Below are 18533 nucleotides of genomic sequence, written 5' to 3'. Positions count from 1 at the left end.
ACCTTAACTTCTCCTTTTGATACCTAGAAACATCTACATTAAATGAATTAGTGAAAAGTGAGTTAACATTCTAATGTGAATGATGATGATTTCTAATATTGTGTCTGGTTTCATCCATCAGATGTCTGTGATCTCACACTGGACCTAAACACAGTAAACAGACTCCTCTCTCTGTCTGAGGAGAACAGAAAGGTGACTTGTAGGACAGAGGAGCAGCCGTATCCTGATCACCCAGAGAGATTTGAGGGCTGGAGACAGGTGCTGTGTAGAGAGGGTCTGACTGGGCGCTGTTACTGGGAGGTAGAGTGGAGTGGGAGAATGGGGGCTGGTATAGGAGTGACATATAAAGGAATCAACAGGAGAGGATGGGGTGAGGACTGTTGTCTTGGACACAATGACAAGTCCTGGAGTCTGTTCTGCTATGACAACAGTTACTCTGCCAGGCATAATAATAATCCCACTACCATAGACGTCCCCTCCTCCAGCTCCCACAGAGTAGGAGTGTATCTGGACTGGCCAGCCGGCACTCTGTCCTTCTATAGAGCCTCCTCTGACACACTGACCCACCTGATCACATTCACCTCCACATTCACTGAGCCCCTCTATCCAGGATTTAGGGTTCATTATGATGATTCCTCAGTGGAAATAATAACCTGACACACACACTGGACATTCACACACAGTGGATACACACATGCTGGACACACAGGACACACACTAGACAAACACACACACACACACACACACACTAGACAAACACACACACACTAGACAAACACACACACACACACTGGACAAACAAACACACACACTGGACACACAAACACACACTGGAAACACACACACACGCTGGACAAGCTCACACTGGACACACACACACACACTGGACAAACACACACACACTGGACAAACCAACACACACACACACACACACACACACACACACACACAAACACACTGGACACACACACACACACTGGACAAAAACACACGCGCACACACAGTGGACGCACACACAGTGGACACACACACACACACAGTGGACGGACACACACACACACACATACACACACACACACACAAACACAGTGGACACACACACACACACACACAGTGGACACAAACACACACACACACACACACACACACACAGTGGACAAACACACACACACACACACACACACACACACACACACACACACACACACAGTGGACACACACACACAGTGGACACACACACACACACAGTGGACATACACACACACACACACACACTGTGGACACACACACACACACACACTGGACAAACACACAGTCACGTTCCCCAGTTTCTGTGTTGTAGTTTGTGTATTTGTGAGTGTGTTTCAGGTAATGGCTTCCTGAAGTTCTCCAAGCAGCTGATTGGTTGGCCCCATTGCTGATTGGAGAGCTGACCCCGCCCCCTCGTCAGGACGCAGCTGTCTCCAATTAACAACCCCACCTAAAGCCAGTGTGCTGTTGCTCAGGAAAAAAAGAGATGATTGCAGAGAGATATTTGCTGAGAGAGGAGGTTGATGGCAGAGGGTTATATATATGTTGGTTGTTTCTCAGAAAGAGAATTTGGTATGTACTTAGTTCGTTTTTGCTGAGAAACCTTATTATGTTCTGTGTTAGTTTGTTGCTCAGAGAGAGAGAGCTTCTTTAGTGTCCTGAGTTTTTCTCAGTTTAGTTGTGAAATTGTTTGTTATTCTGTTTCCTTTGTTCCCAGCGGGGAAGGGGAAGGCACCTAGGGAGTGTTTAGGCAAGAGGCCCGCGGGCATACATATACCCGTAGTAGTTTACTGTCTATGCACACTAGGAAAGACCTGGGCGGACCACCCCCTCTATTTTGGTTAGTGCACCAGGTGGTGCTAGTTAGGTAAGTAGTGGGTAGGCAGGTAAGGTAGGAGAGGGGGGCTGATATTTACTTTCTTTGCTTTGGTTCCGTCCAGCCCCTTTTCCCCAAATTTACCGTGTGAAGGAATACATTCCCTGTTAACGGTATTCTCTGCCTTTTTGTCATCCTTGTGTCATGACGTTGGCCTGTGGGTAAGGTTTATGACCCCCCCCCCCCCCCATAAATACCTTTCTCCCTTCCCCTCTCTGACCCTACTGAAGGACTTGAATAGCCTGTGTTAAATATAGAGAGTCTGGGAACATCAAACAAATGGGGAAAAGGAACCATATTTTGGTAATAAAACCAGTTGGAAATATGCTTGGGAACGTAATGAGTATGGATGTCAGTTCGGTTGTCATCTGAGACATTATGACTGATGACAGGATGACATAAACTGTACCTGAGAAAGTATACACACTCTAGTTATCAGAGTCACATGGAATTGTTATGCAATTGAAATGTTTGATATTGAAATTGTTTGTTAGGAGATTAAAAGATTAAATGTAATTTTAGCTTCCAAATGAGAGATTTGGGTTTTCATAAGGAAAGTGCCCTGCTTGATCAGTGGCTCACCCCTGTGAAGAGACAGGGGTTATAAACGATGAAACACCTCCCTCCCCCTCTCCACTATATAAGCCTTTGATGAAAAGATAACCAGGTGGTTCCAGTACGTGAGGTCTGCAGCCTCTACGTTAGAAGGACACACGTCAAGTACAGAACTAAGCCAACCTCTGCGTGAGCTTTGGTGGCGAATGGTATGAACTTTGAGCTTATTCACTACAAAAGTGATACTTCCTAGCCGTTGAGTTAGCAGCAGCCGCTGTAGACGTGGGCTAGGAAAGGACGGACGACGCATCCAGTCTAACAAACAGATGAAGATACCACCACGTATCCAATTTACCACCAGAGACATTCTTCCGAGGACAGGAAGATCTCTGTTGGCCAACCCGGCCAGCATCTACGACCAATCTACCGAAGCGCAGCTCAGAGTAAATATTTATTGCATTTTCCTTTTCCAAATGGGCGGAAATTTAGAATGCATAAGATAATGTATTTACGATAGCATAGCTGCTGTTTCTTTATTCCCAAGTCTTCCCGCTCTTTCATTCAAGCCCAACCCCCTTTCCTTTGTGTAACAGCCATCATGTATGACATCATGTGTATTCGGTGTATTTGTAATTCTGTGTGATAAGTTTAGGTATTTAGTAAATAAATAATTAAACCCAATTTTGTATTGCTGATTCAACTTGTTAGCCAGGGTTCGTGAAGATAGCCAAGAATTTACAACTTTCATTATGAGACTGAAAATAAGATAAGGGTTAATATTGACTGCTATCGATGTAAAATATGACTAAGTATTTTAAGAGTTTATTCGGAAGATAACGGCTCTATAAACGTTCTTCCGTGGTGCCCCGACTTTCTAGTTAACCTCTCTGGGCTAGGCGGGACGAATTCGTCCCACCTACGTAACAGCCAGTTGAATCCTGTGGCGCGATTTTCAAAACATTTGAAATGCTATTACTTCAATTTCTCAAACATATGACTATTTTACAGCTATTTAAAGACAAGACTCTCATTAATCTAACCACACTGTCCGATTTCAAAAAGGCTTTACAACGAAAGCAAAACATTAGATTATGTCAGCAGAGTACCAAGCCAGAAATAATCAGACACCCATTTTTCAAGCTAGCCTCTTGAGGATACCGTAGGATAGGGGGCGCCACAGCGCATTTTGAAAAAAAATCGTTCCCATTTTCAACGGCCTACTAATCAAACTCAGAAGATAGGGCATGCATATACTTATTATATATGGATAGAAAACACTCTAAAGTTTCTAAAACTGTTTGAATGGTGTCTGTGAGTATAACAGAACTCAAATGGCAGTCAAAACCCCGAGACCGATTGAAACAGGAAGTGGAATTCTGAATTGTGGACTTGACTTCTCATCTTTCCTTATTAATCACACCGTTAACCATGGTTCAGTGAGCACTTCCTATTGCTTCCACTAGATGTCGCCAGTCCTTTCACAGTGGTTTGAGCCTTATAGAGTCAAAACTCAGTGAATGACACGAGTTTGAAATTGGTCACAGGGGATGGGCCATCACCATTATGACGCCGGCGGCCATGTCTGCCCCCACCTTTGGATACGGTTTTAAAGGCCATGACATCATCCCCCTCGAATCTTATTGGCTCTCTTGGTGTTAGAGGCCCTGAAGATTTATTTTATACAACGTTTGACATGTTTGAACGAACCTACATGCGCGAGCATTGCATTTATTATGAACTTCAGAGCTGCGCTTGGAGAGAGCCATAGGACGCGCTACCAACATCAGGCTAATGGAACGTGAAGTATGGACTTTTTGACCGAAAATACATCTGTTGTGGACCTGGGATGCTTTCTGATGAAGACAACTAAAGGTAGGCGATTATTGACAATATTATAGAAGATAAGACGTGACATGAGATTCTTTCCAAGATGGCGCCGAGCTCTGTATATTAGCTAATTTTCTGAGTATCGCATCTCCTTTTATCGCAAAGTGTGATTACCCAGTAAAGTTAATTTAAAATCTGGTATGACGGGTGTTCTCAAGAGATATTCATCTATAAATGTTAGATTGACAATATACATTTAAAAAATCGTTATAGTATAGTAATTTAGGGAAATGTAGCATTGTTTACCGGGACGCTTTTGAGGGGAAATTATGTAGTCAACGTCAGACAGAGATGTAAAATGCTGTTTTTATATATAAATATGACCTTTATTGAACAAAAGAATGCATGCATTGTATAACATGATGTCCTAGGGGTGCCATCTGATGAAGTTTGTAAAAGGTTAGTGCTGCATTTAGCTGTTTTTTGATTATATGTGATGCAAGTGGTTGGTCGGAAAATGGCTATGAAGCTGCTTTTTACGATGGACTCATCTAATATAATCTAATGATTTGCTTTTCCTGTAAAACCTTTTTGAAATCGGACGACGTGGGTCGATTCAGGAGAGGTGTATCTATAAAAAAAAAAATATATATATTATATATATTTTTTTTAAATTATGATATTTTTTTAATGCTAATTGGCGATATGATTTTTCGCTGGATTTTGATCCCGCTAACGGGATCAGACGCTGAAGAGGCTAGCATATAATGTCACAAAAACCCAGAAGACAGCTAAATGCAGCACTAACCTTTGATGATCTTCATCAGATGACAACCCTAGGACATTATGTTATACAATACATATATGCATGTTTTGTTCAATCAAGTTCATATTTATATCAAAAACCAGCTTTTTACATTAGCATGTGACGTTCAGAACTAGCATACCCCCCGCAAACTTCCGGGGAATTTGCTAACAATTTACTAAATTACTCACGATAAACGTTCACAAAAAGCATAACAATTATTTTAAGAATTATAGATACAGAACTCCTCTATGCACTCGATATGTCCGATTTTAAAATAGCTTTTTGGTGAAAGCACATTTTGCAATATTCTAAGTACATAGCCCAGCCATCACGGGCTAGCTATTTAGACACCCGGCAAGTTTAGCACTCACCAATATCAGATTTACTATTATAAAAGTTTGATTACCTTTTGTTGTCTTCGTCAGAATGCACTCCCAGGACTGCTACTTCAATAACAAATGTTGGTTTGGTCCAAAATAATCCATCGTTATATCCGAATAGCGGCGTTTTGTTCGTGCGTCCCAGACACTATCTGAAATGGTAAATCAGGGTCGCGCGCATGGCGCAATTCGTGACAAAAAAAATCTAAATATTCCATTACCGTACTTCGAAGCATGTCAACCGCTGTTTAAAATCCATTTTTATGCCATTTTTTCTCGTAAAAAAGCGATAATATTCCGACCGGGAATGTCCATTTAGCTAAACAGAGGAAAGTAAACAAAGCTTTCGGTCGACGCGGGCACGAGCCTGAGTCTCACAGTACTGTAACCAGCCACTACCCAAACGCGCTACTTTGTTTCAGCCAGAGCCTGCAAAGCCACGATTCAGCTTTTTACCGCCTTCTGAGACCCTATGGCAGCCATAGGAAGTGTCACGGGACAGCTAAGATCCTCACTCTTCAATAAACAGAGACAAGAAGAACGACACCTTGTTAGACAGGCCACTTCCTGCATGAAACCTTATCAGATTTTTGCCTGCCAAAAAAAAAAGAACATGTCTACCTTGTTAAAATGGGGACATGTTTTTTTTTTTTTTTTTTTTTTTTCCTCCAAGAGGTTAAATTTACCTCAACTGCTCGAGAAGAAAGAGCTGGTCGATGCTGGTTGATGAATTAGAGAATGAATGTACTGGGAAAATAATTTTTTCTCGACCAGAGGTGACTGAATTAATGTTCAGGCTTAATGATAATCGTTATATTAACCTGTTGGGTCTAGGGGGCAGCATTTGCACGTCTGGATGAAAAAAATTTACCCGATTTAATCTGGTTACTAATCCTACCCAGTAACTAGAATATGCATATACTTATTATATATGGATAGAAAACACTCTAAAGTTTCTAAAACTGTTTGAATGGTGTCTGTGAGTATAACAGAACTCATTTGGCAGGCAAAACCCTGAGACATTTTCTGACAGGAAGTGGATACCTGATGTGTTGTATTGACTTTAAACCTATCCCATTGAAAAACACAGGGGCTTAGGAATATTTTGGCACTTCCTATTGCTTCCACTAGATGTCACCAGCCTTTACAAAGTGTTTTGAGTCTTCTGGAGGGAGATCTGACCGAACAAGAGCCATGGAACGATGATGTCCCATTAGACACCTGGCGCGCGAGTTCATGTTGGGTACCCTCGTTCCAATACGTTATAAAAGAGTATGCATTCGTCCACCTTGAATATTATTCATGTTCTGGTTAAAAAAGGCCCTAATGATTTATGCTATACAACGTTTGACATGTTTGAACGAACGGAAATATATTTTTTCCCCTCGTTCATGACGAGAAGTCCGGCTGGCTTAGATCATGTGCTAACAAGACGGAGATTTTTGGACATAAATTATGAGCTTTTTTGAACAAAACTACATTCGTTATGGACCTGTGATACCTGGAAGTGACATCTGATGAAGAGAATCAAAGGTAATGGATTATTTACATAGTATTTTCGATTTTAGATCTCCCCAACATGACGTCTAGTCTGTATCGCAACGCGTATTTTTCTGGGCGCAGTGCTCAGATTATTGCAAAGTGTGATTTCCCAGTAAGGTTATTTTTAAATCTGGCAAGTTGATTGCGTTCAAGAGATGTAAATCTATAATTCTTTAAATGACAATATAATATTTTACCAATGTTTTCTAATTTTAATTATTTAATTTGTGACGCTGACTTGACTGCCGGTTATTGGAGGGAAACGATTTCCTCAACATCAATGCCATAGTAAAACGCTGTTTTTGGATATAAATATGAACTTGATAGAACTAAAAATGCATGCATTGTCTAACATAATGTCCTAGGAGTGTCATCTGATGGAGATTGTAAAAGGTTAGTGCATCATTTTAGCTGGTTTTATGGTTTTGGTGACCCTGTCTTTGACTTGACAAAACATTACACACAACTCTTGTAAATGTACTGTCCTAACATACTCTAAATTTATGCTTTCGCCGTAAAACCTTTTTGAAATCGTAAAACGTGGTTAGATTAAGGAGATGTTTATCTTTCAAATGGTGTAAAATAGTTGTATTTTTGAAAAATTTGAATTTTGACATTTATTTGGATTCAAATTTGCCGCTCTTGAAATGCACCTGCTGTTGATGGAGTGCACCACGGGTGGCACGCTAGCGTCCCACCTAGCCCATAGAGGTTAACCTAAGTCTACCGTTATTACGCTTATTCTGGCTAAATATAATAATAATATTATGGCAATTTCACAACCTTGTTGTGTTAAATTCCTTACACTGCATCCAACCACAGCTAAACTTAGCTTTATAATGTATAAAAATACCACTACTGGTCAAAAGATATTCAAATAACATAATCAGATCAAATTCACTAATCTGAACTACTCCACAAAGAAACATTATTGTACCCTTATCGTCATTCTGTCTTCTCATTGGTTCAAATTACCAATGTGTCTAAGAAATTTAAACTCCATCATCATTATCAGTTATACAAATTTCCTTAAAACCAGTATTACAAATGACCTTAAATTCATCATCCAAATGGCCCTCCCATGAGGCTGATCAGACCACAAAGGGGTGCCATGATAGAGGTCAAAAGTCATACCACCCTTTCAAAACGGTGTTTCTTATTATATTAGACAAATTAAAGAAAAACCATCAGACATTTTATACATGTTGGATCCCAGGTTCCCAGACATTCCCTTATCACATATTTAATTAAAACTCAGAAAATAAAACTTCAACGATTCCATGTGTGTGTGTAACTTCTAAGATTCCATATGTGTGTATACCCCTTTAAGGAATCGTGGCTTCTAGGAAACATTCCACAGAGAGACAATGAAGCGCTCTTTTTCCCCAAAAAAAGCATTTCATTAAACTACACCGATTCAGAAACCCATAAGTTGACTACAAACAAAACCTAATAATGATGATAATTTCACTGTACTTCAAATCTATGAACCTCCCCTACTTAACCTCTCTGGGCTAGGCGGGACGAAATCGTCCCACCTACGCAACAGCCAGTGTAATCCCGTGGCGCGATTTTCAAATACCTTAGAAATGCTATTACTTCAATTTCTCAAACATATGACTATTTTACACCATTTTAAAGACAAGACTCTCGTTAACCTCTATGGGCTAGGTGGGACGCTAGCGTGCCACCCGTGGTGCACTCCATCAACAGCAGGTGCATTTCAAGAGCGGCAAATTTGAATCCAAATAAATGTCAAAATTCAAATTTTTCAAACATACAACTATTTTACACCCTTTGAAAGATAAACATCTCCTTAATCTAACCACGTTTTACGATTTCAAAAAGGTTTTACGGCGAAAGCATAAATTTAGAGTATGTTAGGACAGTACATTTACAAGAGTTGTGTGTAATGTTTTGTCAAGTCAAAGACAGGGTCACCAAAACCATAAAACCAGCTAAAATGATGCACTAACCTTTTACAATCTCCATCAGATGACACTCCTAGGACATTATGTTAGACAATGCATGCATTTTTAGTTCTATCAAGTTCATATTTATATCCAAAAACAGCGTTTTACTATGGCATTGATGTTGAGGAAATCGTTTCCCTCCAATAACCGGCAGTCAAGTCAGCGTCACAAATTAAATAATTAAAATTAGAAAACATTGGTAAAATATTATATTGTCATTTAAAGAATTATAGATTTACATCTCTTGAACGCAATCAACTTGCCAGATTTAAAAATAACCTTACTGGGAAATCACACTTTGCAATAATCTGAGCACTGCGCCCAGAAAAATACGCGTTGCGATACAGACTAGACGTCATGTTGGGGAGATCTAAAATCGAAAATACTATGTAAATAATCCATTACCTTTGATTCTCTTCATCAGATGTCACTTCCAGGTATCACAGGTCCATAACGAATGTAGTTTTGTTCAAAAAAGCTCATCATTTATGTCCAAAAATCTCCGTCTTGTTAGCACATGATCTAAGCCAGCCGGACTTCTCGTCATGAACGAGGGGAAAAAATATATTTACGTTCGTTCAAACATGTCAAACGTTGTATAGCATAAATCATTAGGGCCTTTTTTAACCAGAACATGAATAATATTCAAGGTGGACGAATGCATACTCTTTTATAACGTATTGGAACGAGGGTACCCAACATGAACTCGCGCGCCAGGTGTCTAATGGGACATCATCGTTCCATGGCTCTTGTTCGGTCAGATCTCCCTCCAGAAGACTCAAAACACTTTGTAAAGGCTGGTGACATCTAGTGGAAGCAATAGGAAGTGCCAAAATATTCCTCAGCCCCTGTGTTTTTCAATGGGATAGGTTTAAAGGTAATACAACACATCAGGTATCCACTTCCTGTCAGAAAATGTCTCAGGGTTTTGCCTGCCAAATGAGTTCTGTTATACTCACAGACACCATTCAAACAGTTTTAGAAACTTTAGAGTGTTTTCTATCCATATATAATAAGTATATGCATATTCTAGTTACTGGGTAGGATTAGTAACCAGATTAAATCGGGTAAAAAAATTTATCCAGACGTGCAAATGCTGCCCCCTAGCCCTAACAGGTTAATCTAACCACACTGTCCGATTTCAAAAAGGCTTTACAACGAAAGCAAAACATTAGATTATGTCAGCAGAGTACCCAGCCAGAAATAATCAGACACCCATTTTTCAAGCTAGCATATAATGTCACAAAAACACAGAAGACAGCTAAATGCAGCACTAACCTTTGATGATCTTCATCAGATGACACACCTAGGACATTATGTTATACAATACATGCATGTTTTGTTCAATCAAGTTCATATTTATATCAAAAACCAGCTTTTAACATTAGCATGTGACGTTCAGAACTAGCATAGTTCCGGTGAATTTACTAAACATTTACTAAATTACTCACGATAAACGTTCACAAAAAGCATAACAATTATTTTAAGAATTATAGATACAGAACTCCTCTATGCACTCGATATGTCCGATTTTAAAATAGCTTTTTGGTGAAAGCACATTTTGCAATATTCTAAGTACATAGCCCGGCATCACAGGGCTAGCTATTTAGACACCCAGCAAGTTTAGCACTCACCAGCTGGGTACTCTGCTGACATAATCTAATGTTTTGCTTTCGCTGTAAAGCCTTTTTGAAATCGGACAGTGTTGTTAGATAAAGGAGAGTCTTGTCTTTAAAATGCTGTAAAATAGTCATATGTTTGAAAAATTGAAGTTTTTGTATTTTTAAGAAATTTGTAATTCGCTCCACGCCTATCATTGGATATTGGAGCAGGTGTTCCGCTAGCGGAACGTCTAGATGTAAGAGGTTAAATCGGGTACGTTTTTTATCCGGCCGTGTAAATACTGCCCCCTACCCCCAACAGGTTAACACTGAGCACATGTGACAGACGTGACAGAGTCTGGAGACGCCGTGGAGAACGTTCTGCTGCCTGCAACATCCTCCAGCATGACCGGTTTGGCGGTGGGTCAGTCATGGTGTGGGGTGGCATTTCTTTGGGGGGCCGCACAGCTCTCCATGTGCTCGCCAGAGGTAGCCTGACTGCGTTAGGTACCGAAATGAGATCCTCAGATCCCTTGTGAGACCATATGCTGGTGCGGTTGGCCCTGGGTTCCTCCTAATGCAAGACAATGCTAGACCTCATGTGGCTGGAGTGTGTCAGCAGTTCCTGCAAGAGGAAGGCATTGATGCTATGGACTGGCCCGCCCGTTCCCCAGACCTGAATCCAATTGAGCACCTCTGGGACATCATGTCTCACTCCATCCACCAACGCCACGTTGCACCACAGACTGTCCAGGAGTTGGCGGATGCTTTAGTCCAGGTCTGGGAGGAGATCCCTCAGGAGACCATCCGCCACCTCATCAGGAGCATGTCCAGGCGTTGTAGGGAGGTCATACAGGCACGTGGAGGCCACACACACTACTGAGCCTCATTTTGACTTGTTTTAAGGACATTACATCAAAGTTGGATCAGCCTGTAGTGTGTTTTTCCACTTTAATTTTGAGTGTGACTCCAAATCCAGACCTCCATGGGTTGATAAATTGGATTTCAATAAATTATTATTGTGTGATTTTGTTGTCAGCACATTCAACTATGTAAAGAAAAAAGTATTTCATAAGATTATTTCATTCATTAAGATCTAGGATGTGTTATTTTAGTGTTCCCTTTATTTTTTTTGAGCAATGTATAATCAAACTAAGGGTGGTGGGAGTCATATCATGTATTATATTATCACACTAAGGCTGGTGGGAGTCATATCATGTATTATATAATCACACTAAGGCTGGTGGGAGTCATATCATGTATTATATTATCACACTAAGGCTGGTGGGAGTCATATCATGTATTATATTATCACACTAAGGCTGGTGGGAGTCATATCATGTATTATATTATCACACTAAGGCTGGTGGGAGTCACGTAGTGACCAGGGTTGTGCTAATTTCACAATTTCCCCTTCACTGTGGTTGACTGATAAAGAGTTTCACTACCTAAAGTCACACAGACGCAGGACTTTGCGGGGAGAAGACACAGCTATAGACGTATATTAGAGTTGAGGTTAGAAGTTACTGTATTTCACCACAAGTGTGTTAAGATGTCAGAGGGAGTCTATGAAAACTTAGATGGATTTGAAGACGATGAGCCTGATGCAATGAAAACCACAGAGATTGATGACCAATTATATTCCAATGTAAGAGCCTTCAAGCCCAGTTCAAGAGATGGAGTTGTTGATTCAGGTAAGATTACACACACACACACACACACACACACACACACACACACACACACACACACACACACACACACACACACTAAACAGGTGAGATTGCCATGTAGCAATATGGCTTTGTTCTGGACGACTGTGTGATCACGCTCTCCGTAGCCGACGTGAGTAAGACCTTTAGACAGGTCAACATTCACAAGGCCGCAGGGCCAGACGGATTACCAGGACGTGTACTCTGAGCATGTGCTGACCAACTTGCAAGTGTCTTCACTTACATTTTCAACCTCTCCCTGTCTGTCTGTAATCCCAACATGTTTTAACCTGTTAGGGCTAGGGGGCAGTATTGACACGGCTGGATAAAAAACGTACCCGATTTAATCTGGTTACTACTCCTGCCCAGTAACTAGAATATGCATATAATTATTGGCTTTGGATAGAAAACACCCTAAAGTTTCTAAAACTGTTTGAATGGTGTCTGTGAGTATAACAGAACTCATATGGCAGGCCAAAACCTGAGAAGATTTCAAGCAGGAAGTGGCCTGTCTGAGAAGTAGTGTTTCATCTTGGCTCTTTTTATTGAAGACTCAGGATCTGTGCAATAACGTGACACTTCCTACGGCTTCCATAGGGTCTCAGAGCCCGGGAAAAAGCTGAACGATATCGATGCAGGCTCTGGCTGAAACACTTTATCGCTTTTGGCAAGGGGCCACACAGAGTACTATGGGCTTAGGCGCGTGCCCGCTTCGACCGAATGCTTTCTTTTCCTTTGTCTGTTTACCTAAAAGCAGATTCCCGGTCTGAATATTATCGCTTTTTTATGAGAAAAATTGCATAAAAATTGATTTTAAACAGCGGTTGACATGCTTCGAAGTACGGAAATGGAATATTTAGAATTTTTTTGTCACGAATTGCGCCATGCTCGCCACCCTTATTTACCCTTTAGGATAGTCCCTAGAACGCACAAACAAAACGCCGCTGTTTGGATATAACGATGGATTATTTTGGACCAAACCAACATTTGTTATTGAAGTAGAAGTCCTGGGAGTGCATTCTGACAAAGACAACAAAGGTAATAACATTTTTCTTATAGTAAATCTGACTTTGATGAGTGCTAAACTTGCTGGGTGTCTAAACTAGCTAGCCCTGTGATGCCGGGCTATCTACTGAAAATTTTGCAAAATGTGCTTTCACCGAAAAGCTATTTTAAAATCGGACATATTGAGTGCATAGAGGAGTTCTGTATCTATAATTCTTAAAATAATTGTTATGCTTTTTGTGAACGTTTATCGTGAGTAATTTAGTACATTCACCGGCAGTGTTCGGTGGGAATGGTAGTCACATGCTAGTCACATGCTAATGTAAAAAGCTGGTTTTTGATATAAATATGAACATGATTGAACAAAACATGCATGTATTGTATAACATAATGTCCTAGGGTTGTCATCTGATGAAGATCATCAAAGGTTAGTGCTACATTTAGCTGTGGTTTGGGTTTATGTGACATTATATGCTAGCTTGAAAAATGGGTGTATGATTATTTCTGGCTGGGTACTCTGCTGACATAATCTAATGTTTTGCTTTCGTTGTAAAGCCTTTTTGAAATCGGACAGTGTGGTTAGATTAACAAGAGTCTTATCTTTAAAATGGTGTAAAATAGTCATATTTTTGAAAAATTTAAGTAATAGCATATCTAAGGTATTTGAAAATTGCGCCACAGTATTCAACTGGCTGTTGAGTAGGTTAGCCCATAGAGGTTAAGCAGACCACCCTGTGCCCAAGAACACTAAGGTAACCTGCCTAAATGACTACCGACCCGTAGCAACAGTTAGTGGAAGGCTGGTAATGGCTCACATCAACACCATTATCCCAGAAACCCAAGACCCACTCCAATTTGCATATCGCCCAAACAAATCCACAGATGATGCAATCTCTATTGCACTCCACACTGCCCTTTCCCACCTGGACAAAAGGAACACCTATGTGAGAATGCTATTCCTTGACTACAGATCAGTGTTCAACACCATAGTACCCTCAACGCTCATCAATAAGCTAAGGACCCTGGGACTAAACACCTCCCTCTGTAACTGGATTCTGGACTTCCAGACGGGCCGCCCCCCAGGTGGTAAGGGTAGGTAACAACACATCCGCCACGCTGATCCTCAACACGGGGGCCCCTCAGGGGTGCGTGCTCAGTACCCTCCTGTACTCCCTGTTCACTCATGACTGCATGGCCAGGCATGACTCCAACACCATCATTAAGTTTGCCGATGACACAACAGGGGTAGGCCTGATCACCGACAATGACGAGACAGCCTATAGGGAGGAGGTCAGAGACCTGGCCATGTGGTGCAAGGACAACAACCTCTCCCTCAACGTGATCAAGACAAAGGAGATGATCGCGGACTACAGGAAAAGGAGGACCGAGCATGCCCCTGTTCTCATCGATGGGGCTGTAGTGGAGCAGGTTGAGAGTTTCAAGTTCATTGGTGTCCACATCACCAACAAACTAACATGGTCCAAACACACCAAGACGGTTGTGAAGAGGGCACAACAAAATCTGAAAAGAGGGCACAACAGACTGAAAACATTTGGCATGGGTCCTCAGATCCTCAAAAGGTTCTAACGCTGCACCACCGAGAGCATCCTAACTGGTTGCACCACTGCCTGGTATGGCAACTGCTCGGCCTCCGACAGCAAGGCACTACAAAGGGTAGTGCATACAGCCCAGTACATCACTGGGCCAAACTTCCTGCCATCCAGGACCTCTATACCAGGCGGTGTCAGAGGAAGGCCTTAAACATTGTCAAAGACTCCAGCCACCCTAGTCATAGACTGTTCTCTCTGTTATCGCATGGCAAGCAGTAACAGAGTGCCTAAGTCTAGGTCCAAGAGGCTTATAAACAGTTTCTACCCCCAAGCCATAAGACTCCTGAACATCTAATCAAATGGCTACCCAGACTATTTGCATTGTCCCCCCCCTTTTTTACCCTGCTGCTACTCTGTTTATTATCTATGCATAGTAACTTTAATAACTCTACCTACATGTACATATTACCTCAATTACCTCGACACCAGTGCTCCCGCACACTGACTCTGTACCGGTACTCCCTGTATAAAGCCCTGCTATTGGTATTTTACTGCTGCTCTTTAATTATTTGTTACTTTTATTTATTTTCATTTTTTTGTATTTTTCTTAATGGGCTACGGGGGCAGTATTGAGAATTTTGAAAAAAATATGTGCCCATTTTTAACTGCCACCTACACCAACTCAGAAGCTAGGATATGCATATTATTACCAGATTTGGATAGAAAACACTCTGAATTTTCTAAAACTGTTTGAATGGTGTCTGTAAGTATAACAAAACTCATATGGCAGGCAAAAACCTGAGAAAACCTGAGAGAAAAAAAGAATTTTGTGGCTGTACTATTTTTTTTAAATCATTGTTTAATAGATACCACAGTGAGAAAGGATTCATTTCGCAACTCCTACGGCTTCCACTAGATGTCAGCGATCTTTATAAAGTTGTTTGAAGCGTCTATGATCAACAGAGACCGGATGACAAGGAAGGGAAGTTGACCTCCCTGGGATGTCGTCACTTCCATTATTGCCTGCACCTGCTCAATCATGTAACTCGAGACAATTTTCAAAGATGTTTTTCTAGACACAGGAGCGGTCGTGTTGAAACATTACTGATGTTTGACGTTAAAAATGGCTCTAAAGATTGATGCTAAACAACGTTTGACATGTTTGAACGAACGTAAATAGATTATTTTTTAAAACTTTTTTAACTTTTCGCCGTGACTTCCCACCCCCCGCCCGCACTACTTTTGAGTAGCCACCGAAGCGCTAACAACATGGAACAACTTGGAGTTATTTGGACATCAATTATGAACTTTGTCAAAAGAAACCACATTTGTAGTGGACCTGGGATTCCTGGAAGTGCCAATGGATGAAGATAATCAAAGGTAAGGGATTATTGACGATAGTATTATTGATATTAGCTGGTTACAAGATGATGCTAACCTATATAGCCTAGCCTATTGTTCTTAGCACAGCACCCGGTTTATTGCAACTTGTGATTTCGCAGTAAAGTTATTTTGAAATCTGGCAATACAGTAGCATTTACGAAATGATAAACTATTATTATTTGAATCACAATATTATAATTTACCAATGTTTTCGAATAGTAATTTTGTAAATTGTAACGTTGTTCACCGGAAGCACTTCAGAGAAGAAAAAAAATCTGAATTTCACGCTACTGTAAAATGCTGTTTTTGGATATAAATATGAACTTGATGGAACAAAAAATGCATGTATTGTATAACATAATGTCCTAGGAGTGTCATCTGATGGAGATTGCCAAAGGTTAGTGCATCATTTTAGCTGGTTTCTGCTTTTGGTGACGCCTGACCTTGAATTGAAAATGGATGTTTGTACTTTTGTGGCTATGTACTGTCCTAACATAATCTAACTTTATGCTTTTGCCGTAAAGCCTCTTTGAAAATCGAACAATGTGGTTGGAATAAGGAGATGTTTATCTTTTAAATGGTGTAAAATAGTTGCTTGTTTGAGAAATTGAAATTATTAGATTTTTGATGTTTTGAATTTCCAGCCTTGTTAGCAATCCCGTCTCGGGGTTCATTGCTAACCTGTAGCCCCAACAGGTTAAAACACCTGTTGGATACGGCGCATGTGACAAATACAATTTTATTTTATTTATTTGTCCCAATCGTGGATGATACAGTAAAACACATTACCAAATACCATACTTTAATAATTTGTGATTCAGTACATTTCCAGTGGTGGAAGAGACCCTCTGGAGTAGCTGCTTTGTGTCTGGGGCTGCTGTCTGTCCTCCTACTGACTGGGATCATAGGCCTGTCTGTCTACTGTAAGTTTAGTATTTTGTCACTGAGACTTAAGTAGAATACTTAATCATCCTTAATCATCCTTAATCATCCTTAATCAACCTTAATCATACTTAATCATCCTTAATCATCCTTAATCATCAATGGTGTGGTAGTTACATGTTTGATTAACTTTTCCATTTTACAGATGGAGTAATTGGTCATCACGACTCAACAGAGAGAGACCAGCTACAGGCCAGTTACAGCCTTCTGACTAAAGAGAGACCAGCTACAGACCAGTTACAACAAGCTGACTAAAGAGAGAGACCAACTACAGACCAGCAGTAACACCCTGACTAAAGAGAGAGCCCAGCAACAGAAAGAGAAAAATGATCTCATGAGAAAGTTCTCTAATCTGAGTGAGTTTACCAAATAAATGATCATAACATCATATTTCTAATATGCAGTCAACTTGTGTTTGTATTCTAAAATAATAGGTGCAGAATAATAAGATGGAAATTCATGTTTTTGTCTTGTAGAACAAACCTGCCCTAAAGACTGGAAGAAGTTTGAATCCAGTTGGTACTTCCTGTCTACTGAGACTAAAACCTGGGGGGAGAGCAAAGATGACTGTCTGGAGAGAGGAGCAGACCTGGTGATCATCAACAGTGATAAGGAACAGGTGAGAGAGAAAGAGAGAGAGATATGGCGGGGGGGTTATGATCAAACATCCCTTGGTCAGTAATGTATCTTCCAGTATTTAACACATGTAGTCTATAGTAGTTGACAATATCAGCTCTTTCTCACCAACAGGAGTTTCTCTTCCACCTCAACAAGGGTTTCTGGATTGGTCTGACTGACACTGTTACTGAGGGGACCTGGAAATGGGTGGACGGCAACCCACTGACCACCCCAAAGTAAGAGACTACTGCTCTAACAACTCTGACCACCGTGTAAGGGGTAGGACTGATTCTGTGTTGTTCATACTCTAGGTTCTGAGAGAGTGGTCAGTCTAACTGTGTTATTTCTACTGCAGGTACTGGGGGAGTGGACAGCCTAATGGTGGTGGAGTGGAGAACTGTGTGTTGTTAACTCACAGTTCATCAGACCAAGGACCATGGCATGACTATCCGTGTTCATTTAACCGTTCCTGGATCTGTGAGATAGTTCTTTCTCACTTTTAGTTATGATGTTGATTGTCATGCTGAAAGTCATGATACCAGCTACAGGGCCTTCAGAAAGTATTCACTGCCTAGACCTTTTCCACATTTTGTTGTTTACACGCTGTATTTTTTAATCGATTAAATTGAGATTTTACTGTCACTGTCCTACACACAATAACTCATAATGTCAAAGTGGAAATATGTTTTTCTTTTCTTTTTTACAAATGAATAAAAGATTTAAATCTGAAA

At 40.7% G+C, this 18533-nt stretch overlaps 1 protein-coding gene and 1 long non-coding RNA gene across 2 annotated transcripts in view; both read left to right on the top strand.

Moving 5' to 3' along the window:
* LOC145867125 (uncharacterized) overlaps positions 1-3142 on the top strand; it is a 3615-nt gene extending 473 nt beyond the window's left edge. Inside the window, exon 2 of the long non-coding RNA XR_014383229.1 lies at positions 122-3142. This is a non-coding gene — a long non-coding RNA (uncharacterized LOC145867125). The remainder of the gene's footprint in view (positions 1-121) is intronic.
* Positions 3143-13113: 9971 nt separating this feature from the next.
* LOC145867121 (C-type lectin domain family 4 member E-like) lies at positions 13114-18533 on the top strand. The gene is made up of 5 exons (XM_082971176.1): positions 13114-17165; positions 17330-17540; positions 17661-17803; positions 17935-18038; positions 18158-18533. Exons 2-5 carry the CDS (start codon positions 17519-17521, stop codon positions 18303-18305), a joined length of 417 nt encoding a protein of 138 aa, XP_082827302.1. The 5' UTR covers positions 13114-17165; positions 17330-17518; the 3' UTR covers positions 18306-18533.

Source organism: Salmo salar, unplaced genomic scaffold (genome assembly GCF_965601325.2).
Source record: "Salmo salar unplaced genomic scaffold, fSalSal1 ptg000206l, whole genome shotgun sequence".
Taxonomy (NCBI): domain Eukaryota; kingdom Metazoa; phylum Chordata; class Actinopteri; order Salmoniformes; family Salmonidae; genus Salmo; species Salmo salar.
Note: the sequence above shows the minus strand (reverse complement) of the source record. Positions and strands in the feature narration are given on the sequence as shown.